Below are 27,568 nucleotides of genomic sequence, written 5' to 3'. Positions count from 1 at the left end.
ATGTGGGCATTTTTCTGCATATGTGCGTGCCACAGGACCAGTCGAGCACACAGTTATCCACACGGGCGTAGGCAAAGTTCACACAATGGAGTTCACTACATTAATATCATACACAAGAACTACAAGGCAGTTTCAGCACGAGGAAGACTTTGCTTTGGCATGTGATCGTGACCCATGCTTTAACAAAAAAAAAAAAGGCATTAAATTAACAAGGGTTGATAATAATAATAATAAAAAAAAAATAATAATAAGGTACCTCCTCCTCAGGATGCAGGCTTCCAACAAATGCGGTAATAAGAAAGACGTGCAGGTTGCAGGATATATGTAGGTAAAATTTCCTTCAACGTTTTTTTTCTTTAATTTTTATAAAGAGTGGATTTGAAAAAAAAAAAAAACGCATCTCTCTCTCTCTCTCTCTCTCTCTCTCTCTCTCTCTCTCTCTCTTTCTCAGATGCTCTCGCACGAGTCCAGCCTCTTGTATATCACCTCTCTCTTTTGTCTTGTCCTGTCTTTTGTCGAATGTCCACAGGTGATGCAGCCGAGTAACGCAGCCTAACGAGCTGCCAGACAGACAAGTGATTGGTTCAGACTAATTGCTAATCGTCTACAGAGCTAGGTTTCTCACGAGAAAGCAGAATTCTCGGGGTCACTGCAGATCTGCAGGTAGGTGATGATTGTGAGGGAACTAGAGGGTGAAATATTTCAGGTTTTGGATTTGGATGGTTGCATCGCAGGTTGCATTAAAAAAACAAAAAAAAACAAATGCATAGTGTGAAGACAGTGAGAGATAATAAAACACAAAAAGAGAATCCATTACTGCTTACTTTATATATTTAGCTCCATATGACCCAAATATATGACATAGGTCTGCATAGGTCAGTGGTTCTCAAGCCAGGTCCTGGAGCACCCCTGTTTTGCATATCTGCTTATGTTCTGCTCCAATACTGATTGATATATCTGGCATCCTTCTTGCACTGCAAGTAAAGGATATCTTGAATATATATCTAACATATTTGATATTTTGATCAATGTAAAAAAAAAAAAAACAGGAAGTCAGATTTCTCCAGAAGTCAGCAATCCAAAATTTGTACAATATCCTGTGTTGAATATTGAAGTAAAATAAACAATAGTGGGCAGACATAATATATCAGTGGTATATACAATATTTAATGGAATTTAATGCAACTATTATTGCATGTTCTGCCTACTGTAATGACTGAAATTCTGAAATTATGATACATCATGCAGCTCTAATGTACACTATTCCTGCTTTTGAACTAATGAGCGTCTCAGAGGAGCTATAAATACATAATACACAGGATAACGAGATCTTGTAACAAGAAATAAATACAGTACAGGCCAAAAGTCTGGACACACCTTCTCTTTTTCATTGCGTTTTCTTTATTTTCCCAACTATTTACATTGTAACGTATTCTCACTGAAGCATCAAAACTATGAATGAACACATGTGGAGTTTTATGTACTAAACAAAAAAAATGAGCTGAACCTCCACAGTCACCGGACCTGAACCCAATCCAGATAGTTTGGGGTGAGCTGGAGCACAGAGTGAAGAAGGCAAAGGAGCAACAAGTGCTAATAAACACCTCTGGGAACTCCTTCCTTCCTGTTGGAAAACTTTCCATTTCAGGTGGCCACCTCTTGAAGAAGCTCATTGAGAGAATGATGCCAAAGCAGAGTGTGCAAAGCAGTAATCAGAGCAAAGGGTGGCTATTTTGAAGAAACTAGAATATAAAACATGCTTTTTTAGTTGTTTAGTTGTAAAACTCCACATGTGTTCATTCATAGTTTTGATGCCTTCAGTGAGAATCTACAATGTAAATAGTCATTAAAAAACACGTAAAAAAAAGGTGTGTCCAAACTTTTGGCCTGTACTGTATAAATCTAATAAACTGGCTAGATCTAAGATGATTGGATTATTTTGCAGTTAGTATAGAATAGTGCAGAGAAAAGCTGGTCCTGGAGCAGATCCTGAACAAACCAGAGCTTGCTGTAGACCTTACTGTGTCTCAGACATGCGGAGCAGGGGTACTCCCAGACCCGGGGGCTTGGGACCAACTTGGCATTGGTTCGATCCACCAGACAAGGCTGAGTGGAGAAGGGCAGACTGTGTTTAGAACAGTTCTACGCGTACACACTGCTGCAGGACTGCGCTGGCTGCTGCTGCTGCTGCGACTGTTGCTGCAGTGGTTGCGACTGCAGCTGTTGCTGCTGTTGCTGCTGCTGTTGGTGTTGTTGTTGTTGCTGCGACGTCTGCGGCGCCGGAAGCTGCAGCAGTGGTGCTTGTTCAGGAATGTGTGTGCGGTGACGGTGCGAGAGTGTGTGCGGGTTTCCGAGCGGAGTGGGGCTGGTGGTGACGTCGGACCAGTCTGAGTTGGAGTGGGGGGAGGAAGAGGACCACGGGTCTGGGGATTCGGGGGACGGGGTGAGGTAGGGGTGCTCATTGGCCGGTTGAGCGGGATGACCGGGGGTGCCGTCGGAGCTGTGTGTGGCGTAGCTGTGCTGGGAGGGCGGCGTCGGATACTTATCCACAGGGCTTTGTAGCGACTGGTAGGGCGTCACCTGCTGCCGCGCCTGGGCTTCTGCCAAGCTGTGAGTGTGAGGGAGGGTGTGGCTGTGGGCGTGGCTATGAGCCTGGCCATGTGGATGAGGCAGTGGATGCTGCATGCCGTGCTGTATCGCCACGTCAGGCATGGGGTACATCATCCCCTGGCTGCAGTGCATGTGTGCGGACTGCTGGCCGTGGTTCTGGCCCTGGCTTTGCCCAGGAGCCTGCACCTGCAGCGCCCCCTGCTGCTGACCAGGCTTCAGGATGCCTGCCTGGCCTCCACCAGCCGTCATCATCTGGAAAGTGACGATGGGTGGGAGCTGCTCTCGGCTCATGGTGACGTTCATAGGCGTGAGCATGCTGGAGCCATGGTGCTGCTGCAAGCCGGCGTGCCCCTGCGCCATCTGGTGCGGGAGCATGTGACCAAACATGTGAGCGCTGTAGCCGTGCTTTGCCATGCCAACCCAGCCCTGTTGCTGCCCCAGCATGTGACTAACCGGGGGCAACAAGGGTCGTACTGAAGGGCTGGTTATCAGCGGAGGTGAATTGGCGGCAGTGGATCCTGCTGAAGCCTCCACGGTGTACGAATGCGGAGACTCCAAGGAATCCACCGGCGACATCGTCACAGAACTCTCTGAAAGACCACCGGCACCACCTGCTGGTTTAGTACCATTAGCACTAGCAGCCGCAGTGGTGGATGCTACGTTGCTCCCAGTAGCCGTCACTCCAGGTGCCTCTCCTCCAGCTGGCTTCTTCCTTCGCTTGGCCTTCATGTCCTTGAGGTCCTTTGCTCCGCCTCCGCCACCATTAGCCCCTCCCATTTTGCCACCGCCACGCCGGTTCTTCTTGCCTTGCGGACCGGGGCGCATGCCGATGTACCCGTTTCCATTACCACAGACCATGGATGGGTGGCCTCCTCCGCCGTTGCCCATGTGGTTGGGTCCAGAATGCGGGCTGTGCACCAGGTTGTACTGGTCCAGCAGACGGACGATGTCGTGGTGCATGCGCTCCTGGGCCGTGTCTCTCGGTAGCCGGTCCAGGTGGTCGGTGATGTCTCGGTTGGAGTAGTGATCCAGAAGGACCTGAGCTGCCTCAAAACTGCCTTCTCTTGCAGCCAGGAACAGAGGGGTCTCCTCCTGCAGAACGAGAGTAGAGTAACCCTTTAGAATCTTTAAAAGCTTATTATTCTGTTAAGAAATGTATTTTTTAATAATACAGTTCATTAACTGTACGTATCTATACGTAGGTAAATAGGCAAAAAAATACATTATTCCAGACACTATTTTTTAATTATAGCTCTAAATCAGACTAGTGACGGAATTTTTCCCACATTAACTATAGAATATGAACATAAATATTTATTTAATACTAGTTATATATAACTGTAGCTATGGAAAAATCAATAAAATAATCAATAAAATTGATAAACCAGGCTGTTCACCTTGTTGTCCTGCATGTCTCGATTGGCTCCGTTCTTCAGCAACACGAGTGTGGCCTCCACGTTGTTGACGGCAGCAGCCCAGTGTAAAGCAGACTTACCTAAAGAGAGATAAAAGAGAACACAGAGGAGTGATGAGCAAATTAAAGCAAAGCCCAGTAGCACAGTAAGTTCTGTACAAGAGCTGTGTATTGTATTATTGTACCATACAGTATAATATTGCTATCATTTTTTAAGTGACAAAAAAATACATAGTGATAGTTGCGATAGTCTAATGGTTTATATAAAATGTTTGCCGATAATATGCATTCATTAAAAATTCTGCACTTTTGTGGCAGATTTTTTGACAAACATTATATTTATGATAGTTTATTTATTTTGTCTTAGAAAAAGTACAGATGGTTAAAAAACAGACAATTGTTTCCATATTTTAAACTTCTTAAAAAAAGTTTTCTTCTTGTTACAGTAGTATATTCTTAAAATGAATATACAAAATATTGTCATATCACCAATAATTTAATTATTGCAAAAATACCCTATACTATCACAATGTTATTTTAGGGTCATATCAACCAGCCCCAGTCGGTACCATTTCTGTGTACAGATAATCACAGACTATATTTATTTAGTTTGTAAATTGTTCTTTACATCGTGTCCAAATTGTATGATCTATGAGCCAATAGAAATGCTTAAAATTTAATTTAATTTACTTAAAAAGATGATATACGCATGCATTTATTAATTTGCGTGTCTCACCGTGGTCGTCCACAGCGTTAACGTCTGCATGACAGTGCACCAGCTCCTCCACCATGCCCTCTACAGCCAGCCTGGCAGCCAGGATGAGGGGAGTGGTGCCATCATTCATCCGGGAGTCCAGCTCGGTGGCCCGGTTACGGATCAGGATCTAAAAAAACAAAGGTAGGAAAAACAGGTCAAGAGCTGATGTTGGAATTTTAATAACATTGTAACCCCTCTTAAAAAATTGTGTACAGAGATCTATTAGTGTATTTTTCAGACTATAAGGTGCATTTAAAACCCTTTAATTTCCTAAAAATCGTCAGTGTGTCTTATAATCCTTATGTGAAGCCGTAGTAAAGCCACTCCACTAAAGTACAGTGTTATGAGGGTGAGTTTTCAGTGAAGTTTCTCCAGCACTAAGGCTGGGTGCAGCAGCATTAGCATTAGCTGCGAACTGCAGCGCTAGCTCCTTCGCCATTCAGAGGCCAGAATATTGGACTGCATGTTTGTCTGCATGTTTGTGTTGCTAGCTGTTAGCGCCATGGCTTATCAAAAATTACCAGCACCCAGCCTTAGTGCTGGAGAAACTTAACTAAAAATTGACCCAATATTGGAAATCTAAGCTTGCTGGAAATAAACGGAAGCACTTAACTCACCCAAATAAAGAGTTTTCACGAGTGAAATTTGTGTATATTAACATCCAGCACTAGACTGACTTTGAAAGATTTTTTTTTGTATTTTTTTAAGAATTACACTTTTGTTTACTTAGGCACTTCCCCCAGCTTTCCCCATTAGAAGGGAAACATGGTGACACCCCTGTTCCCTATTAGTGTCGCTTAATGCACCTTATTACGAAAATAGACCAGAAAATAGACTTTTATTCATAGTGCCCCTTATAGTCCGATAAATATGATACTCCAGAGATTGAATATTTGAATAACACTTGAATATTTACTATAATGACTAAAGTATTAGCGGGTTAGCTGCTTATTCATTATTTTTTCTCCAAATTAAAGTGTTGATCCTGCTTTTATTGAAGTAACTGTCTCTACTGTCCAGAAGAGTTAGGAAGAGTTAGTGAGGTTAGTATGGTGGATGATCACTATCCCACCTCACCCACCTCAACTCACTCCAAAAGTACAGGATTGAGCACCATCATACCAGAGAAAACAGTTTAGTGCTGGGGGCTTTATACCCCTTTAGCCCACACCTGATATTAGGCATGTTGTCTATTGCTTCATTTGTATTATCAGATAATTAATTGTGGGTGCAGATAATAAATAATGCATTGATTAGAAGTTGAGTCCATTTCTCACCTGAAAGACTCCCTGTGCGTCCGCGGCCACAGCAGCGTGCAGAGGCGTGCGGCCCATGTTGTCGTGAGCGTTGGGGTCGGCCCCGGCGTCCAGCAGCCTCTTAGCAGCGTCGGCGCGGGCGTAGCGTGCAGCCAGATGCAGGGCGGTTTCCCCCGTGCGGTCGGTCTGGGCGTTGAGGGTGGCGCCCTGCGTGATGAGGTCAGTGATCATGTTGGTTCCGGGTTCGTCCACTCCACTCTCCTCCTCCTCCTCGGCCAAAACACTGCCACACTCCAGACTTCCACCATTGCGCAGGGAGGCCAGCATGAGCGGGGTGAAGCCATCTGAAAGAGGAAACGCATGCGAGAGAGAACAGGGGTTGAAATATATTGAGATATTACAATAAAGTTACTGTAAAATACTGTTTATCCTCTTCCCCATGTAAAACTATTCCTGTTTGAATAGAGCTGAACACTACAATATGCTCAGGTGTTTCTGTTTAGCTCTATTTAGCATTAGATCACTGAATTAGAGGTCTCTGAAGAAAGACAGGTTTTGGCTCTTGATCATTAATATATTCATACATGCAAATATATCGCCTCTGATTGGCTAACAGCACAGCAGCAGAGAACGCCTACCTGCTGCCTTCCCCCAAAGTCAATTTTAAAGCTCTAAATCTCTAAAAAATGTTTTCTGAGATACAGCCTTAGTTATAAAGATAAAGTGCTGAATGCTAGGTAAAATTAACCCGAGTGCAAGTTGAGACTGCGCTGCTCTCCCCCGCAGCATTAATAACATTTCTTTTAGCTCTTCTAACACTACTAAACTCTTTCCTCAGACTTTGTGATTTAGTGTTTGGGCAGTTTAACCACTTCATACCCCCAGATTCCGCTCTATATCATAAAATCTGACACAATCATGCTTCCCTAGTGTATATTTAAAGTCTCACTAAAACACGGAATCCACCGGAGATCCAATTTAAACCTATAGTTACTTACACAAGATAGCTATCGCTAACTAGCTGTTGAAAACAGAGCTGTAAGCTCTTTAGAGAGGCCATGAACTCACTTGTTAACGTTTCTTTTTTGAGCTAATCTAATGCTACTAAACTCTTACCTCAGACTTGGTGATTCAGTGTTTGGGCAGTTTCACAACGTCGTAGCTCCAGAGTCCACTTTTTATCATAATATCTGACACAATCATGCTTTCCTAGTGTATATTTAAGGACTCACTAAAACACGGAATCCACCAGAGATCCAATTTAAACCTATAGTTACTTACAAAAATAGCTGTAGTTAATAGCAGTAGTTAACGTTTCTTTTTTGAGCTAATCTAATGCTACTAAACTCTATTCCACACTATATCATAAAATCTGACATAATCTTTGCTCACTTTGACTGGTGTTTTATCGAGTTGTGCTACCTTGTCAAACCGTGCTTCCCTAGTGTATATTTCGGTAAAACACGGAATCCACCGGAGATCCAATTTAAACCTATAGTTACTTACACAAGATAGCTAACGCTAACTAGCTGCTGTAAACAGAGCTGTAAGCTCCTTAGCGAACTCATGAACTGGTTAAAGTAGTCACCGAACCATTTCCTAATCGACTCGTATTTCGGAAGATTTTCTTTTACTAACTACTGCAGACAGTGGAGGTTGAGAAACAGTTTCATGTGCAGCATGTATATACAACTCAGAGAGACCTATTGTATTTCACAAAGAACAAGAAAAAGTAGATTTTAGCAGAAGGAGACCTTTAAAGCTTTAAGTAATTAGCCTTAGAAAAGCTGTGTCATTACCAGGTCCTTTCACATTGACGTCCAGACAGTCCATGTCTATGTCCGCCTGAGGAGGGGTGAGCGTGATGTCAGCGGCTTTACGGTGCTGCAAAGTCCATTCCCGACGATCCACCCCAGCATCTACTCCCAACGGCAGCAAGGGCTTATCCTCCAACTGATGAGCCAAGAGATGGGGAAAAAATCAAGGTTATTTTAAAGCATTTATATTTGTCCATTTATCATGATTTAGAACATTTAGAACAAGTGCCAGATTCACATTATGTTCAATTAAACAATTTAAAAAAACAGCACAATGGAGATCACAGAACATCAATGATATGTTTTATTACGATTGTACATTGTTTCAAATATAACTGAACCGCACCGCACAGTTGATTTAAGGCATATCAATGTGACTTTGCTGTCATAACAGCAGGAAAAGTACTCCTTGTGCATCTAAAAACATTTTATTTCGCAAAAGGCATGAACTAATTCTCTTAACTAATTAATCATGGGTGTGGTTAATTTGGGACGTAACGTGAAATAAACCAATCCGTGTGTCACTTGCCATTGCCTTTAAGAGTCAAGTGCGCTCTGACAGAAATGGCAGATTGCTATTTTAAAGGCGCAGTGCTTCTGTGCTTCTCAGCAAAGGAAAATGACCTGCTTGTTCATGTAATGAAGGTGTTCGAGCAGGTAATTTACGCTGCTAAGATAGCAATGAACATCTGACTGTTGACTTCTGTCTAGGTTAATTTCAGTCAGTGGCGCACTTGTGTTGTTTTGTTTGTCGGCTGCCAAGATAGCAATATGCCAGAAATTTACCTGGACTCACCTCACTTCCAAAGTGTGTAGATACATCATCAGTGTAGATTTATTCCTAACTGTCTTTGCTATTCAAACGACGAAGGCACAAGGCAAAAAAAAAACTCTACGCAACTCTACGGGGGGGTAAGATGGCAATGAGCATTGCAACACACCTTGCTTAGGATGTAAGATAGGTCCCTGTATGTCTACCAATCCACAGTCTTAACACAATACCAAGATCAGTTGGTGAAGATCGTTTAGTAAAGTTAATAATACATCATTTTAATATACATAGCAGCAGCCAAATGAGCATTTTATAGCTACATAAGCCTGTTAGCGTCTTTTTGTGTGCGTCCCTCACCCTCGGCTTCTTGTGCAGATGTTCCTCGTCTGGCCAGTGATGTCCAGCACTGCCATCCATCAACCCAACATCTGGTGTTTTTTGTAAGTTCCTGATTGGATGAAAGAAAAATAAGAGAGAGAAAGGAGTTAAAAAACTATTTATTGTAAATAATATTTTTAATAATTACTGAAAAAGACATTTCAAAGTCATGAACTCACTTCAAACTGAAGTCATCCTGGCCGACCGGCTCGCGCCGCTTGCTGTCCTTCTTGGGCAGGAAGCCATCGGGCAGCCAGAGGACGCCGTGCTTGCGTTTACGCTTAGCCGCCAAAACTCCTAGGACCAGGATCAGCAGTATGATGGCTACTGCCACGCCCACCAGGTAGATAAGAGGCCGGACTCTTGTAGGAGGGTTTGGATTACCTAGAAAAGGAGAAGAGACATATTAGAGCGATACAGCAGGCACAGATGTTCTGCAAATGTTTTATGAGTATATTCCTTTAATTGATGTTTTTTTGTATATCTTGGTTTTAAGACTTTTTTAACAAAAAATGTATTTGTTATTGTTCATCATTATTAAGACTGTAACTAAGTTTTTTTTTCCGTTGTGGTACTTGTTTTAACTGCATATTTATTAATGTATTTGATTAGAGTTGCACGATATATACAGTTGTGGTCAAAAGTTTACATACACTTGTAAAAAAACATAATGTTATGGCTGTCTTGAGTTTTCAATAAGTTCTACAACTCTTATTTTTCTGTGATAGAGTGATCGGAACACATACATGTTTGTCACAAAAAACAGTCATAAAATTTGGTTCTTTCATAAATTTATTATGGGTCTGCTGAAAATGTCACCAAATCTGCTGGGTCAAAAATATACATACAGCAACAAAATTTGTCAATTTTGGTGATGTAGCGAGTTGTGTCAATCAAATTAGCTTCATGTCATGGCCTCTTCACTTCTTGTAAGTGATTCTGATTGACTACAGCTGTTGACTTCTCATGAGCCCATTTAAATAGGGCTCATTTGACCCAGTGATTAGACTCAGCTACAAAAGCTACAATGGGAAAGTCAAAGGAACTCAGTGTGGATCTGAAAAAGCGAATTATTGACTTGAACAAGTCAGGGAAGTCACTTGGAGCTATTTCAAAGCAGCTACAGGTCCCAAGAGCAACTGTGCAGACAATTATACGCAAGTATAAAGTGCATGGAACAGTTGTGTCACTGCCACGATCAGGAAGAAAACGCAAGCTATCACATGCTGCCGAGAGGAGATTGGTCAGGATGGTCAAGAGTCAACCAAGAATCACCAAGAAGCAGGTCTGCAAGGATTTGGAAGCTGATGGAACACAGGTGTCAGTCTCCACAGTCAAGCGTGTTTTACATCGCCATGGACTGAGAGGCTGCCGTGCAAGAAAGAAGCCCTTGCTCCAGAAAAGGCACCTTAAGACTCGGCTGAAGTTTGCTGCTGATCACATGGACAAAGATAAAACCTTCTGGAGGAAAGTTCTCTGGTCAGACGAAACAAAAATTGAGCTGTTTGGCCACAACACCCAGCAATATGTTTGGAGGAGAAAAGGTGAGGCCTTTAATCCCAGGAACACCATGCCTACTGTCAAGCATGGTGGTGGTAGTATTATGCTCTGGGGATGTTTTGCTGCCAGTGGAACTGGTTCTTTGCAGAAAGTAAATGGGATAATGAAGAAGGAGGATTACCTCCAAATTCTGCAGGAAAACTTAAAACCATCAGCCCGAAGGTTGGGTCTTGGGCGCAGTTGGGTGTTCCAACAAGACAATGACCCAAAACACACATCAAAAGTGGTAAAGGAATGGCTAAACCAGGCTAGAATTAAGGTTTTAGAATGGCCTTCCCAAGGTCCTGACTTAAACCCCATTGAGAACATGTGGACAGTGCTAAAGAAACGGGTTCATGCAAGAAAACCATCACATTTAGCTGAACTGCACCAATTCTGTCAAGAAGAGTGGTCAAACATTCGACCTGAAGCTTGCCAGGAGCTTGTGGATGGCTACCAAAAGTGCCTAGTTGCCGTGAAAATGGCCAAGGGACATGTAACCAAATACTAATGTTGCTGTATGTATATTTTTGACCCAGCAGATTTGGTGACATTTTCAGCAGACCCATAATAAATTTATGAAAGAACCAAATTTTATGACTGTTTTTTGTGACAAACATGTATGTGTTCCGATCACTCTATCACAGAAAAATAAGAGTTGTAGAACTTATTGAAAACTCAAGACAGCCATAACATTATGTTTTTTTACAAGTGTATGTAAACTTTTGACCACAACTGTATCATTTAAGCATGGTCATCACAATATGCGCATGTGCAATAGTCACATCGCAGGACGTGTGATGTCACTTAAGGCAATTAATCAAACACGTCATGTTGCAATATGTTTAGATTCTTGACACAAGAAGTACTGTAGATACACAGCACTGTCTCTGTGTCTGTGTGAGTGACAGTCTGCTGCTGCCTGAGAAGCACACGGGGGAGGCAGGTAGGAGTAAACAGGAGGTAACCAACCACATGGCCTCCATCATCCACATGGTTGGGCACGTGCTTGTAAACGTGAGCACGTGTCGAAAGCTGTGCACCTCAGCCCAGCACAGTTTTGCGGCAGTTTTGCAGATATTTCCAGTTACATCCGAATTCACGCTTTTAATCCTAGAAAAACAAACGCTCTTATTTACCTTTTAAAAAGCCATTTGAATAACAGATTAAAGGGCCGATTACTGTTGTTTTGCTGTTTTCCTTGGGTTTTGAGTTGAGCTCAGCGCTGACTCAGCCCTTGATCGGTCTGGACGCGAGACAGCGCGTTAGTGGGGGCGGGGCTAGTGACGTCATGGACATGGACCCTGCATTGTCTAATATTGCGATATTTATCAGCGAAAAAGGAACTTAAAAATTTGTGCAATTTTTTTTTTTCCAATAATACGCAGCCCTATATTTGATGGGTCTTAAAAATCTATATGAAACTTTTTTTTTTTTTTTTTTACTTGGTCACTTTTAAACCTCTGCTCTAGCTAAGAATTCACCATTACACGAGTCTTTCGGTGCTCGGAGGGTGAAGGCTAGCCTGAATTGCCAGAAAACTCAAACTATTTCAATATGGAGTTTCTTTATTTGACTTTCTGACCAAATTTAATTAAAATTTTGTTGGACTTTTTTTAGAAGTTTATCTCTTTCTCAGATGTCCAGGCACTGGAGATCAAACCGGTGATGTCCCGACGATACAGAGCATGCAGAGACGAGTGTGAAAGTTCTGGACTGTCATTCAGACTTACTGTCAACTGAAAAAAGCGGATAAGGCAGGTCAGCTTTGAGGTACTCCGCAGCGATGTAGGAGGCGGCCAGGTTGGTACTGGTGAAGCACTCTTCAGAGTTCTGGGCGCACTGCCGATTATCAATCTCCAAATACACCTTCGACCTGGAATTACACAACATCCAATCAGATTTAGTATAGCTACAGGTCCAACGAGCTCAGCTGCAACTCCTATCAATCTATCAATGCTGTGATCAGACTTACCCAATGACCTCGTGCTCCAGCTCCCGCTTGCCCCGCCTCTTCGTGGTGTCGGAGCCGGTGTTGGCGGGGTCCTGCTTGGGGCGGTAGTACGGGTAGACCATCAGCTTCTGATGATTGTCCACTTTAATGCGCAGGTTGGTGCGGAGGAGCGTGCCCAGTGAGCGCAGGAAGCCCTTCAGATCCCCCAGCAGCTCTTTGGGCTGCAGCAGCACCACGATGATCAACGTTCCGTTGGCTAACTGCTGCGGCGTGTCTACGGAACAGTCCAGACCGTCCCAGCCACACTCCTCCGTGTTACAGCCCTGGTTACAGTGACCGTTCTGATAATGATCCAAACAGTACTGATCATATCTGTGAGGAAGAGAAAGAGAGAGAAAGAGAGATACATGTGATGTGTCTGCTGCTTATGCTCAGTTCCGATACATCAGCTCACAGACGCAGCCTTGTGCTGATCGATATCACCCTAGGAGTGGCATCTACTGTACCCATCCAGAGAGAGAGAGCAAGGCCAATTGTGCTCTCTCAGGGCTCTGGCAGCTGATGGCAAGCTGCATGACTGGGATTCGAGACAGTCGAGACATCTCTCTCCCAAAAATAGTGGCAACGCTTTCCAGACAGGGATTAAGCCTAGTCCTGGACTACACAGCTTTATTTTATACTGAGATTTAGAAAATGAAAAAAAAATGGAAATAAAAAAAAAACATTTTATTTCAAATTATGGTTTTTAGGACCTTTAAAGTATCCCCAAACACCCAGTATATAAAAATATAAGGTATATACAAGGGTTGGACGATGAAACTGAAACACCTGGTTTTAGACCACAAAATTTATTGCGCCGACAGACAGTTCTGGTGGAAACAGGAGAGTTGAGGTGAACATTGAATTCTGCCGTGATTTGATCAGCCGTGGTTTTATGTTTTTCGGATACAATCTGGGTTAGCACCCGAACATCCATTTCAGACAGCTTCCTCTTACAGCGTCCACAGTTAATCCTGTTGGATGTGGTTGGTCCTTCTTGGTGGTATGCTGACATTAACCTGGATACCGTGGCTCTTGATGCATCACAAAGATTTGCTGTCTTGGTCACAGATGCTCCAGCAAGACGTGCACCAACAATTTGTCCTCTTTTGAACTCTGGTATGTCACCAATAATGTTATAGTGTGCATTGCAATATTTTGAGCAGAACTGTGCTCTTACCCTGATAATTGAACCTTCACACTCTTACAGCTCTTACTGGTGCAATAATGTGCAATTAATGAACCTGCCACACTAAAATGACTAAACACTAGTGTTTCAGTTTCATTGTCTAACCTCTGTAGTAAAATATGGGATGTGCAATTATCACAATTATTGTGATTTTATTTTAAGACCATATTGTTTAGTCCTACATAATCCTACATGATATATTGATATTTTCTCTGTAACAGAGTGAACACAACCAGTTTTCAAACACGCCCCGTTTGTTCTATGTTTTGTCCTTTTGGGGGCGCAGTTTGGTACTTACTTGCAGACTCTGGGAACGGATGGAGACACTGTCTGGCACTCGAAGCTGTCGAAAAGACATTCCGCGTTGTCGCATTCGGGGTCGCAGAGGCCGTTATGGAAGCGATCCCAGCAGGGAACCGAGGCGGTGCAGTTTTCCCACGGCCGGCGCCACTGCAGCGTGCAGTCGCCCCCGTCCCACTCGCACTCCTGGTTCTTACACTGAGGATCGCACACCGCGTCGCCCGTACGGTTCTTACACTCCACGTATGGGCAGGAGGAAGTGGGCGGGGTCAGTCTGGTGGAGATCTGGCAGTGTTCTCCTCTGAAGCCTGAAGGACAGTGGCAGGCCAGATGCTTGTCGATGTCTTCGTAGCACATGCCTCCGTTCTGGCACTGGCAGGCCGGGGTGGGAAGGATTTCACAGCGTGTGCCCAAAAACCCAGTTGGGCACTGGCACTGCAGGTGCCCGGGCACCACCTCCTGGCATCGCCCGCCGTTCTGACAGCGCAGGTTAGCGCAGGTGTAGGCCTCGATGTCGCCGCAGTTGAAGCCAGTGTAGCCCTGCGAGAGAAACACACAGACAGAAACTGGCATCAGGCACCACAAGTACAACAGCTGGAGAGTGGAGTGGATAACACAACAATGACAGAAATATGATGATCAAAATTAACCTTTTTTTTTTTTTAGATTAAGAATGCACAGTAAAGTTACAAGACAAATATGCTCCTTAGGTAAGTACTGAAATTAATGTATGGGTGGGGTGAGATTTCATTGTAAAATTTCACCAGCACTAAGGCTGAGTGCAGCAGCATTAGCATTAGCCGCTAACGTTTTTTTTTTAGGTTTAAGAATGCACAGTAAAGTGACAGGGCATATGTGCATCTTCGGTAAGTACTGGTATTAATGTATGGGTGGGGTGAGTTTTCATTGTAAAATTTCACCAGCACTAAGGCTGGGTGCAGCAGCATTAGCATTAGCCGCTATCATTTTTTTTTTTTTTAAGTTTAAGGATGCACAGTAAAGTGACAGGGCATATGTGCATCTTAGGTAAGTACTGGCATTAATGTATGGGTGAAGAAAGTTTTTATCGTAAAGTTTCTTCAGCACTAAGGCTGGGTGCAGCAGCATTAGCATTAGCCACTAACTTTTTTAAGAATGCACAGTAAAGTGACAGGGCACATACACATCTTATATAATTACTGCTATCAATGTATTGGTGGGGGAATTAGGTTAAATATAATATTTTACTTGGTATTTTTTTGCTCTTGGGCTCCCTCTACATGCAGGAAGAAAATTTAAATATTACTGTTTTTTTCACACTATAAAGCGCATTATTGGCTTTTTAGTTTTTATCATGGCAAACACACGCACTACAGTGCAATATACTCCCAACTGAACGGCGAAAGAACCAGTGCTGCAGTTCGCGGCTAATGCTAATGCTGCTGCACCCTGCCTTAGTGCTGGAGAAACTTGCTAAAAACACACCCTTATAATGCTGTACTTCAGTGGAGATGCTTTACTGCTCCTTAATAACTGACTGGTAAAATATATAAATAAATAAATAAATAAATATAAAAAATGCGATAAATATACTGCAATATTAAAAATTACAGGATTTACTTACAGATTGTAAGTATGTTATTATACTAATAATCCACTCCATACATCCGAAAATTGATATAAGTAAGTAATGGCAGTAAGTAAGTTTTTGTTAAAAAGCATACCTGAGCCGTCCCTCTCCTTTTAGTGCAGGCGTGAAAAAAGGGAGAGAATGAGTAGTGGTTAGAGGAAAAGCTGTTTTAGAAGAGAGAGAGCAGCCTGGTTTTATTGTAGAGCACAAGAGAAGCAGAGCAAGAAAAATAAGAACCCAAGTAATGTCATTCGTTTACGGTGCTGTTGATTGAAAGTAAGCTCGTCAATGGACTCTTGAAAGTGGTATCCGGTTAGTGGTGTTAAAAGTCTTTATTTTATATGTATATATCCACCAATGACAGATATGCAGACTCAGAGACGTGTCTGAGCACACGTGTGACTGGACTTACGTGAGCACACGTGCAGCTGTATCCGTGGACGGAACTCATGTTCATGAAGCATTTGCCTCCATTATGGCAAGGCTTTGACTGACACAAATCCACCATCGACTCACACTGACGACCTACAGAACACACACACACACACACACACACACACAGTAGATCAGCACACAGGCAACAAAAACAGTTTAATAGTTGCATGATATTAAAAAAAAAATCCTTTATTTGCAGAAAATGAGAAATAACTGAAATAACAAAAAAAGATGCAGAGCTTTCAGACCTCAAATAATGCAAAGAAAGCAACAAGTTCATATTCATAAAATATTTGGTGAAATAACCCTGTTGTTTTTTTTTTAATCACAGTTTTCATGCATCTTGGCATGTTCTCCCTCACCAGTCTTACACACTGCTTTTGGATGATAACTTTGTGCCACTCATAATGCAAAAATTCAAGCAGTTCAGCTTGGGTTGATGGCTTGTGATCATCCATGGAATAAAATAAATGACACTAGGCTGATATAATCTGCCATAAACAATAATATACTCATTAGTGTTGTTTTATTAGTGCTCCATTCATTTTACTTCTTATTTAAAACATTTTTTTAAATTGACAACATACAAAATGAAAATATGAAAACAGGAAAAGTACCAAAATGAAGCAATATCTCTATTTACAAAGGAAAATCAAATAAAATATAATACATAAAAAATACAATTAAATAAAATAGAGCTTACCTGTGTAACCAAGGCGACAGCGGCACTTGTAGTCGTTGGCCATCTGCACACAGTCTACGCTGCCTTGAGCATTGCAGGGTGCAGAGAGACACTCGTTAATGTCTCCCTCACAGTGATCCCCGGTGAATCCGTGTGGACAGACACAGGTGTATCGTCCGACACCGTCCACACAGCGCCCCCCATTCAGACAGCGCGGGGGGAACTCCAGCGAACACTCGTCTATATTCACCTCACACTGCGGGCCTGGGAGGAAACAGGAAGAGAGAAGAGTACAGTCATACTGTAGGGGATTTTTTACACTACCACTGTCCCGGCTAGTGAATTGGGACACGGCCGGAAAAAAAACGCCCTTATAAGGAGATAGGGAGCCCAAGAAAGGGCGGAAAAACAAGTAAGGGGCGGAAACTAAAATCACGTCGAGCGCGACAGAGATAGAGACAGGGGAGGGATGTAAACAAAAGCACACCAGAGAAGTATTTATTTATTTATATTTTTTATCTATTGACGACCCCTGTCATAGAAGCTATTACTTCTATTCTGCAGATACCTGCCACGGCCAGAACTATCCCAAATTATCCCACAAGTGCGTGCTATTAGATTTGTTATCAACACACCTGGTGTAAACTTAATATTGCAGAACTACACTGTAAAACTTTTTTATTAATGAATGCATTATAAATTAACTTTTGAATTATATTACTGTATATTGGTATGTTGGATTACCTTTGGTGCCAGGAGGGCAGGAGCAGGAGAAGCGGTTAACCAGGTTGATGCAGGTGCCTCCATGACGGCAGGGATTAGATTGGCACTCGTTAACATCATACTCACAGTTCCTGCCCTGATAACCTGCCTTACACTGAGAATAAGAGAAAGAAAGAGAGACAGAGAACATGAGCTCTAGAGAAGTGTCAGTCAGTGATGTTGTCAGTCTGCCTGCTCTGTAGTCTAAACTAGACAAAGACTCCAGCAAAGTTCCCAGCATGCACTCAAACCAGACTTCCTGAACTCTGCTGTTCATGTGAAACCACAGTGTTCTCACTCTCCCAGTTACTGATTGTTTTCACCTGGTCTATCTATATATATATAGTTATCTAGTTCTTTTACAATGCGATTCCTTTGTTTATTTTGTCTGGTCCCATCTTGTTTTTTTTGTTTTTGTTTTCCGACTACCGATTTTGCCCTGCCCCCTCTTTTGCCTTATTCTGTTGCTAATCTATTTTTGTATTTTTGACTACTCTTTTTCCTTTGCCCCTTCTCTGCTGGATTTTCCGTGTATGAATCAGTTTTGCCTGACTACGCTCTGGTATGTTGTTTATACTTGTTGCCTTTTTGTTACTGACCCTGCCTGTCCTCTGCTACTCCTGTAAGCCTAGCCCCTGTGTAAATAAACTGCGTGGTTGGTATCTGCGTGTCTGTCCTTGGTCTGGCCTGCATGACAAGAAGTCTCTGTTATCTTGTCTATATTCCAAGTTGTGGCCAAATTTATTATTAAAAAAATAAATATATATTTTTTTAAAATAATATAATCAATAGTATTTACTTGCAAACACCCGGACCCATCTTTTTTGAAAAACATTTTATGTGTGCTTTCTGCTATAGACAATACTGAAAACATATTGTACAGTAATGAAGTAGTTATAACAACATTAGAAGAACATATTAGAACATATAGAAAAGGCATTAATGAACATGAGAAGTGTAAAATGCTCCCACCTGGCAGTCGTAACTCCCCTGGAAGTCCCTGCAGATTCCTCCGTTTCGGCAAGGACTCGACAAACACTCATTGATCTCATTCTCGCAGTAGCTGCCCTCCCAGCCCACCTGGCAGTGGCAGTTGTGTGAGTCCCTTGTGTTCTCACAGCGTCCACCATTCTGACACACCCTGTCCACCGGCACACCTGAGATACACACACAGGTACAGACGTATTAGATACCACCTCTATAGGGTATTTTTTTATGAGCAAGACTTGACATCAATATTCAGATGCTTCTCCTGTTAATTGTTTAAAGTTAATTGTAAAATATTTCCTCTTTTAAAGCTCTCCGGTAAACTTTTCCTCGGCACATAAAAAAATTCTAATAAAAAAAGCATAAAAACTTTTATTTCCAAGGAGCCATAAAAAGGCTCTACTTTTTTGTATTTTTGTCTCACTCACAAAATGTATTTATGCCTAGAGCACAGCAGTATGAATAAAATTAAAAAAATAAATAATCATAAATAAAAAAAATAAATGGAAAAAAGGAAATATCTGCATTTAAGTTTATTTTAAATCATGACTTTATTCATAATTAATCATAAAATATTGTTGTAATTAACACAATATTTTTTAAGGCGATTGGAACCAATAATATGAATATAATATATATATATATATATATATATATATTTTTTTTTTAGAATCTTATTAATGATTTACTTTACATTTAATTTTTCATGTATCCATTATTAAACACTTGAGTCTTAATTAAGGAATAACAAATGCGATTAATGGTGATTAATCACAGAATATTTTTTTGTGATCACTGGTAATCTAATTTTTTGTTTTAATTAATGGATTGACACCACTAGTGATGATGTTTATTCCTATATGCTGTAAAGGGATTTGCTCTTCAACAGCCCACAAGTTATGGAGTTTTTTTAGACAGTGGCACAATTTGTTGGGCAGTTTGTATATGATGTTGGAATTTATTGGAGAGTAATGACGTTTTTGTAGTGTAATAATCTTATCTTATGGTTAATATAACAGGATTTGCTGGTCTATAGTCTAAATGATATGTACTGTAGGTGTTTTCACAGTCCTGCTCACCTTTATTTTGTGCTACAGTCTGGCAGGAGACATTAGGGATATCACAGTAGAGACCGCTCCAGCCAGACGGACACCTGCAGCTCCACCTGGTCTCCTGTTGGACACACTCCCCACCGTTCTTGCACTGGATGTTCAGGCAGAGATTCGCCAGAAACTACAACACACACATTCAATCAGTTAATGTGTGAAAACATATATATTTGCTCATGGCCCTGTTTTATTGTCCTGTCTCCGCCCTATCACCACCCTAGCCATCAGTGTTGTCACCTTGTGTCTTGTTTGTAACTCCGCCTCCTTGTTTCCTGCCACAGGTGTTCCTCACCCTCCTTGTTTATATAAGCCCTGTTGTTTCTGTGTTCCTTGTGTTCCAGTGTTACTTTTGAAAAGTATTTTTTCTTGTCTTTGTTAGTTAGTAATCGTAGTGTTTCTTGTGTGTATTTACATTTAAAAATATATACCTGCTTTGCATCCATCCTCTCACCCTTTACTCACTGACATAATCAAATTTTAATATCAGACAAAGATAACCTGAGTACATATAAAAAACATTTCTAACAATAATTTTGATTTATTATTATAATAATTGTATTTTCTGTAAAGGGTAAGCTTTCAGATTCACATTATATCATTTTATCATAAAAAAAAATTGAGTGTATTATATTTTATCATGAGTATCATAGGAACAATTGTGTGGGTGTGCGTGTGTACCTCGCAGTTATTGCCAGAATACTCCATAGGGCAGGTACAGGAGTAGGTCCGCAGAGCATCTGTGCAGGTGCCTCCATTTTTGCATGGCTGTGATTCACACTCATTAATCTCAAACTGGCAGAAAGAACCGGTGAAACCGGGCCGGCAACGGCAAGAAAAGCGGTTTATACCATCCACACACGTCCCATTATTCAGACAGGAGCTGCACATAAGGAGAGAAGAAGATCATTTTTTAAAAAAGGGAGTAAGAACATTGCAATGTACACTACATGAACAAAAAACATTGGGACACCTGCCTATTTACTGGTGGTATTAAAAAGAACTTACTATATTTTTACTATTTTTACTAAATCCTTTAATTTTCAAAAAAATCTTAAGTGTGGCTTATAATCCAGTAAAAAAAAAAATCCATGAATTCTACCAGTCAGGTATTAAGGAGCAGTAAAGTCACTCTGCTGAAGTACAGAGTTATACAGGAGATACAATTCAGTTCTCCAGCACTGAGGCCGGAACAGTATTAGCATTAGCCGCTAACCGTGCTAAGTGCTAGCTCTTTCACCTTTTAGAGGTCAGTATTATTGGCCTGTAGCCTGCTGCTAACCCTGGCTAGCACTGCTGGAGCAGCATTAGCATCAGCTACTAACCTCGCTAAGCACAAGCTGTTCCGAGGTGAATTTTATCAGCTTCTAGCCTGCTGCTAACCCCAGCTAGCACTTCTGGAGCAGCATTAGCATCAGTCACTAACCTCGCTAAGTACAAGTTATTCCGAGGTGAATTTTATCGGTTATAGCCTGCTGCTAACCCCAGCTAGCACTGCTGGAGCAGCATTAGCATCAGCCACTAACCTCGCTAAGCACAAGTTATTCCGAGGTGAATTTTATCGGCTTCTAGCCTGCTGCTAACCCCAGCTAGCACTTCTGGAGCACCATTAGCATCGGCCACTATCCTCGCTAAGCACAAGCTGTTCTGAGGTGAATTTTATCGCCTTCTAGCCTGCTTCTAAACCCGGCTAGCACTTCTGGAGCAGCATTAGCATCAGCCACTAACCTCGCTAAGCACAAGCTGTTCTGAGGTGAATTTTATCGGCTTCTAGCCTGCTGCTAACCCCAGCTAGCACTTCTGGAGCACCATTAGCATCGGCCACTATCCTCGCTAAGCACAAGCTGTTCTGAGGTGAATTTTATCGGCTTCTAGCCTGCTGCTAACCCCGGCTAGCACTTCTGGAGCACCATTAGCATCGGCCACTATCCTCGCTAAGCACAAGCTGTTCTGAGGTGAATTTTATCGGCTTCTAGCCTGCTGCTAACCCCAGCTAGCACTTCTGGAGCAGCTTTAACATTAGCTAAACACTAACCGCGATAAGCGCATGCTCTTTCGCCATTCAGAGGTGAGTATATCGGACTGTAGGCTGTGCCGTTTACTGTGTTAAAACAAGCTATGTCGGACAAACCGTTAATAATGTCCTGGCTTACAGGAACACTCAAGGTAAAGCACTCTTATTTTCTATTACTATTACTATACATTAAAAACCTTAAAGCGACATCTTCCCTTTTTAATAGTGAGTTAAAGGTTCACATCGCCAGCTAGTGTAATAAAAATGTGGCAAATATCCAAAGTAATCACAGATTAATACCTCAATAAGATACCTCAAATGTGCCTTACTGATTTGGAAAATTATAGTTATTCTGATTATTATTTTGTTCTATTATTTAAGTTGAATCTCATTAAGAACATTGACAACACTGATCTGGTATTCACTGACTGTTCGACAGACGGTCACTTACGTCTCGGTACATTCAGGAATATTGCGCTCGCAGTTGATGCCGTTGAAGCCTGGCGGACACTGGCAGGTGTAGCTGTTCACGTAATCTGTGCAGGTTCCTCCGTGCCTGCAGGGGGAGCTCTCACACTCGTTCACCTCCTCCTCACATCTCTCGCCGGAGAAGCCTGGCCTGCACTCGCACGAGAACCGGCCCACCTTATCCACACACGACCCCCCATTTATACAGGGGTCTGAAAAATCGCAGAGAGAGTAATGAACACATTATTAACACATAATACACATAATAAAGCATTATTAATAAGATTAATACAGATTATTGCATACATTAGAAAGGTAAAATTTCAGCATTTTTATGGTTCAGTTCAGGGCTCAGTTTCTGAGCTATAAAGGGTGTGTTCTTATGTTCTTACTTGAGCTGCAGTCGTCAATGTTGGTTTGGCAGTTCACACCACTGTAACCAGCCAGGCACTTGCACACATAGCTGCCCTGAGTGTTCACACACTGAGCTCCGTTCTGACACGGACTCTTCCGGCATTCATCCACATCCACTGTACACTGGGCTCCTGTACACACACAAACACACACATACACAAGAACGTAAAACCTTAAACACAGAGCTGCATGATGCTCTGAATATCCGATCCTTTTAATAGTACTTCGTCACAAATCATTTGATTCTTTTTTTTCTATTTTATAATTTATATGAGCAGGACTCCCCCTATCACTAGTGATACTCCTGCTGATGCAGCTTTACCAAGTAGCATCACATTATAAATCACACAAACACACACACACACACACACACACACACATACGAGGTACACATGCAGAAAGCTCACCCTGCCATCCACTGGGGCACCTGCAGGTGTAGGAGGTGTAGTCGAGTGATGGCTGGCAAACACCTCCTCTGCGACACGGCTGAGATGCACATGGCACCAACTCTTCCTCACAGTATCTCCCTGTGAGAGAGAGAGAGAGAGAGAGAGAGAGACAGAAAAAGAGAAAAAGAGATAGAGAGAGAGAAAAAGAAAGACATAAAAAGAGAGAGACAGAAAAAGACAGAGAGAGAGACAGAAAGAAAAAGAGAGCAAGAGAGATAGATAAAGAGAGAGCGAAAGACAGAAAAGAGAGAGAGAGAGAGATAGAGAGAAAGACAGAAAAGGAGAGAGAGACAGAAAAAGAGAGAGAGAGAGAGAAAGACAGAAAAAGAGAGAGAGACAGAAAAAGAGAGCGAGAGATAGATAGATAGATGGATAGATAGATAGATAGATAGATAGATAGATAGATAGATAGATAGATAGATAGATAAAAACAGAGAGACAGAAAAAGAGAGAGAAAAAGAAAAAGAGAGCGAGAGAGATAGATCGAGAGAGAGAGAGAGAAAAAGATAAAAAGAGACAGAAAAAGAAAAAGAGAGAGAGATAGAAAGAGAGAGAATGACAGAAAAAGAGAGAGAGACAGAAAAATAATAAGAAAGCGAGAGAGAGAGAGAGAGAGAGAGAGACAGAAAAAGAAAAAGGAGACAGAAAAAGAAAAAGAGAGCAAGAGACAAAAAAGAAAAAGAGAGCGAGAGAGAGATAGATCGAGAGAGAGAGACAGAAAAAGAAAAAGGAGACAGAAAAAGAAAAAGAGAGAGAGATAGAAAGAGAGAGAATGACAGAAAAAGAGAGAGAGACAGAAAATAATAAGAAAGCGAGAGAGAGAGAGAGAGAGAGAGAGAGAAAAAAGAGAGAGACAGAAAAAGAAAGAGAGAGCGAGAGAGAGAAATACAGAATGAGCAAATGAGACAGCAGTACTCAGCTTGTGACAGTGTCAATACTGTACTGAAGGTACTAAACTACAGGACATAAACTACAAACTTGAATGAACTACAAACACTTAAAAATGTGAAGATCAAGTCTAAACATGAAATAATTCACCAAGCAGGAGATTTTATTAGCTCAGAACCGCTTCAGAAAACGAACCTGTGTAGGGCAAAGTGCACTGGCAGGTGAAACCGTCGATACCGTCAACACAGGTGCCTTGATTAAAACAGGGATTTGACGCACACTCGTCTACATTTATTTCACAAGTCAGACCTGAGAGAGAGTAAGAGTGAGAGAAAGAGAGAGAGAGAGAGAGAAAGAGAGAATTAACATGGTCATACATTCTAACACTGGATACATAATCTAGCATAACATTATTCATCATGTCAGCTCCATACAAAAAAATAAGACTACCTTTATAAAGGGTTTATAAATGGTTTACAATTAGTTTATTAATAGTTATGCCTTAAAAGTCATTAATAATCAGTTATAACACATACGTAGAAAGGGCAACAATGACCTGTTGTTTGCCAAATAGTGAACCCACAGCCATCTATATTGTTGCCCTTTCTATGTATGTGTTATAACTGATTATTAATGATTTTTAAGGCATTTACAACCTAAATAGTCCTATTATCATTAATAAACTAGTTGTAAACCATTTATAAACCCTTTATAAAGGTAGTCTTATTTTAAAGTGGTACCGAAACATTTAATCTAAACACGGACGCACCAACAAATCCATGTCTGCATCTGCAGGTGAAGCTGTTCAGCCCGTCCACGCAGATTCCCTGGTGCTTGCAGGGGTTGGACTCGCACTCGTTCTTCTGCAGCTCGCAGTTCTTACCCTCATACCCAGCTACACACTCGCAACGGTACCTAGACACACACACACACACACACATAGATATTTAGTGTTTTAAGGAAACCAAAAAATACAAGAAAACTGAATAGAACTGAACAGGACAGATCAGAGTAGCTGCCGTGAGATTTTAAGCAGTGCACAGATAATTCCACAGGTGGCAGTATTTCAATGCTCTGCCACTTGAAATTCAAGTGACAGAGCAGCTAGGGGAGGATAAATAAATAAAAAGATAAAAATAAAAATAGGTTGTGAACTACACAATGAGTAAAAATAACTAAAATGTTCTCATTACTTTGAAATTGTTTTATTATTCAGACCCGTTGTATCAAACATGATACAAATTGAAACTCATATATGCAAATTGATATTTTGAAAATGTTTTTTGTTTGTTCAAACAAAAAAAAAGGACCAATAAGGGCTACAGTTTCAAAGAATTGGAATTTTCTGTCAATTATTTAATGGTTTGGGCTTTACAGGGTTAAAAACGAACTTTTTCATTCAAAAATTTCAGTAAACATGAAAAAAAAAAAAAAAGAAAAGTCTCCAGCAAAAATGTCTCCATACCCGCCCTGCTCCTCCACACACGTTCCATGTTTGCACGGGCGAGGGGCACAGTGGTCCAAGCCAGAGTGGCACAGCAGCCCGTGAGTGCCCGCAGGACAGTGGCACTGAAACCCATTCAGCTTATCCTCGCACGTCCCACCGCTCAGACACGGGTTAGACTCACACTCATTTATCTCCACACTACAGCGCTCACCTGAGAGAGAGATAGTGAGAGAGAAAGAAAGAAAGAAAGAAAGTGAGAAATTGAGCTTCATATGTTTCTTACATATGAATGTGTATAATGTAAAACTATAAGGTGCACTTAAAATCCTTTAATTTTCCCCAAAATTGACAGTGTGCCTTATAATCCTGCACTAAAAAAAAAAGATTTGTAAAATTTGCTTAATTTAATTGAATTTAATTTAATACATTTAATTTAATAACATTTAAAAATAATAAAAATTTTACTTAATTTAATTATATAATTTAATTTACGCTTCGCAACTTTCTGCACTTGCTTTTTTTAAGTTGATTTAATTTCAGATAAATTTCAAATAAACTTCAACTCAGTTTCAAGACTTAAATGTTACATTGAGTAAATAAGTGAACTGAACTTCAGTTAATCCTTTCTTTTGGTAAACTTTACTTCAATTAATTTAATTTAATTTAATTTAATTTAATTGATAACTGATCATCGATTAAATTAATTTTGCTGAATCAATCCTTTCTTTTAGTAAACTTTGCTTCAATTAATTCAATTTAATTTAATTTAATTAACTGATCATCGATTAAATTAATTTTGCTGAATCAATCCTTTCTTTTAGAAAACTTACTTTTAGTAAACTTTACTTAATTTCTGCATATAATATTACCTAATTACAATTACTTCATTTATACAATATTTCCTCAAATAATGTATGATACATAATATATTATAATTTGTGGAATTTAAATATTTTTAGTCAAAACACACATATTACACTGTATCAACACATGGATGGCATGTAATACATTCTTTTTTAAAAAATATTTAAATTTCCGGAATTATAATATATTATGTATCATACATTATTTGAGTAATATTGTATAAATTAAGTAATTGTAAATAGGTAATATTATATGCAGAAATGAAGTAAAGTTAAGTAAAGTTTACTTAAAGAAAGGATTGATTCAGCAAAATTAAATTAATCGATGATCAGTTAATTAAATTAAATTAAATTAAATTAATTGAAGTAAAGTTTACTAAAAGAAAGGATTGACTGAAGTTTAATTCACTTATTTACTCTGTGTAACATTTCAGTCTTGAAACCGAGTTGAAGTTTATTTGAAATTTATCTGAAATGATATATTATGTATCATAAATTATTTGAGTAATATTGTATAAATTAAGTTATTTTACTTCTTCTGCTGTTTAAAGGCCTAAACTGTGTCACACCTGTTATTTTGGTTTAGACCAACCAAAAAAAAGCTTAAATATCCGGACCAAACTAGTTAGGTGTGAAATGACCCTGATTTAGTGACAGAATGAGTGATGAGAGAAAGTGAGAGGGGTTAATTAGCTGGGTTTGTCTCATTTTTTTCTCTCGTTCACACAAAACTGAGTTATGAATGGAATGAATGGCATTTACGCAATGAAAAAAAAAAAAAAAAAACCTAAAATGAGAAACTCTTAGGGATTAAGGGTGTGAGTATCTTAGTTCTTGGTGTATATGTGAGTGTGTATGTGTGTATACATACCTGTGTACCCAGGCTCACACACACACTTGTACTTGTTGATGCCGTCCACGCATGTGCCGTGCTGGCAGGGGTTACTGGCGCACTCGTCGTGGTTTTTCTCACAGTTCACACCTGAAACGAGGAGAGAACAGAGTAAATACCCCGAGGGCTCAGAGCTCAGGAGATAAGCAGAAATACCTGAACAGCCTGTTCCAGACCACACACACACACACACACACACACACAATATAGATAATTAGTCCCACCTTGGACAAAAAACTCTTACATCCTTATCTACAATATGATACTAAATGGGTTCTTTGAGGCATTTTTGGTGCACTACAGAACATTTATAGAATCATCTAAATCCCTACCAATCTAAAGATCGATGTACTATAAATACATTATCAACTTATTGTGCAATATATGAACATAAAGTCAATGCTTTTTGTTAACCTGAATATTGCCTATTGTCTTCACATAAAGAATAGAGCTGATTTACGATATAGTGAAGGATATACACTTTGTTTTAAAACAGTTTTTCAGTATTATTTTTATTATTTTAAACT

At 40.7% G+C, this 27,568-nt stretch overlaps 1 protein-coding gene across 1 annotated transcript in view; it reads right to left on the bottom strand.

The window, feature by feature from the left end:
- Window positions 1–381: 381 nt before the first annotated feature.
- Window positions 382–27,568, bottom strand: part of notch2 (notch receptor 2) — a 95,803-nt gene continuing 68,616 nt past the window's right edge. Inside the window, 24 exon segments of the mRNA XM_022670193.2 lie at window positions 382–2,346; window positions 2,348–3,702; window positions 4,008–4,105; window positions 4,761–4,908; window positions 6,059–6,381; window positions 7,837–7,990; window positions 8,984–9,074; window positions 9,184–9,388; window positions 12,277–12,419; window positions 12,519–12,869; window positions 14,024–14,565; window positions 16,047–16,159; window positions 16,773–17,015; window positions 17,496–17,628; window positions 18,486–18,670; window positions 19,580–19,733; window positions 20,288–20,489; window positions 22,072–22,300; window positions 22,481–22,633; window positions 22,910–23,029; window positions 24,035–24,148; window positions 24,609–24,754; window positions 25,305–25,497; window positions 27,021–27,131. Of these exon segments, the coding sequence (XP_022525914.2) occupies window positions 2,028–2,346; window positions 2,348–3,702; window positions 4,008–4,105; window positions 4,761–4,908; window positions 6,059–6,381; window positions 7,837–7,990; window positions 8,984–9,074; window positions 9,184–9,388; window positions 12,277–12,419; window positions 12,519–12,869; window positions 14,024–14,565; window positions 16,047–16,159; window positions 16,773–17,015; window positions 17,496–17,628; window positions 18,486–18,670; window positions 19,580–19,733; window positions 20,288–20,489; window positions 22,072–22,300; window positions 22,481–22,633; window positions 22,910–23,029; window positions 24,035–24,148; window positions 24,609–24,754; window positions 25,305–25,497; window positions 27,021–27,131 (5,825 nt within the window). The 3' untranslated portion in view covers window positions 382–2,027.

Source organism: Astyanax mexicanus, chromosome 12 (genome assembly GCF_023375975.1).
Source record: "Astyanax mexicanus isolate ESR-SI-001 chromosome 12, AstMex3_surface, whole genome shotgun sequence".
NCBI classification, from domain to species: Eukaryota; Metazoa; Chordata; class Actinopteri; order Characiformes; family Acestrorhamphidae; genus Astyanax; species Astyanax mexicanus.
Note: the sequence above shows the minus strand (reverse complement) of the source record. Positions and strands in the feature narration are given on the sequence as shown.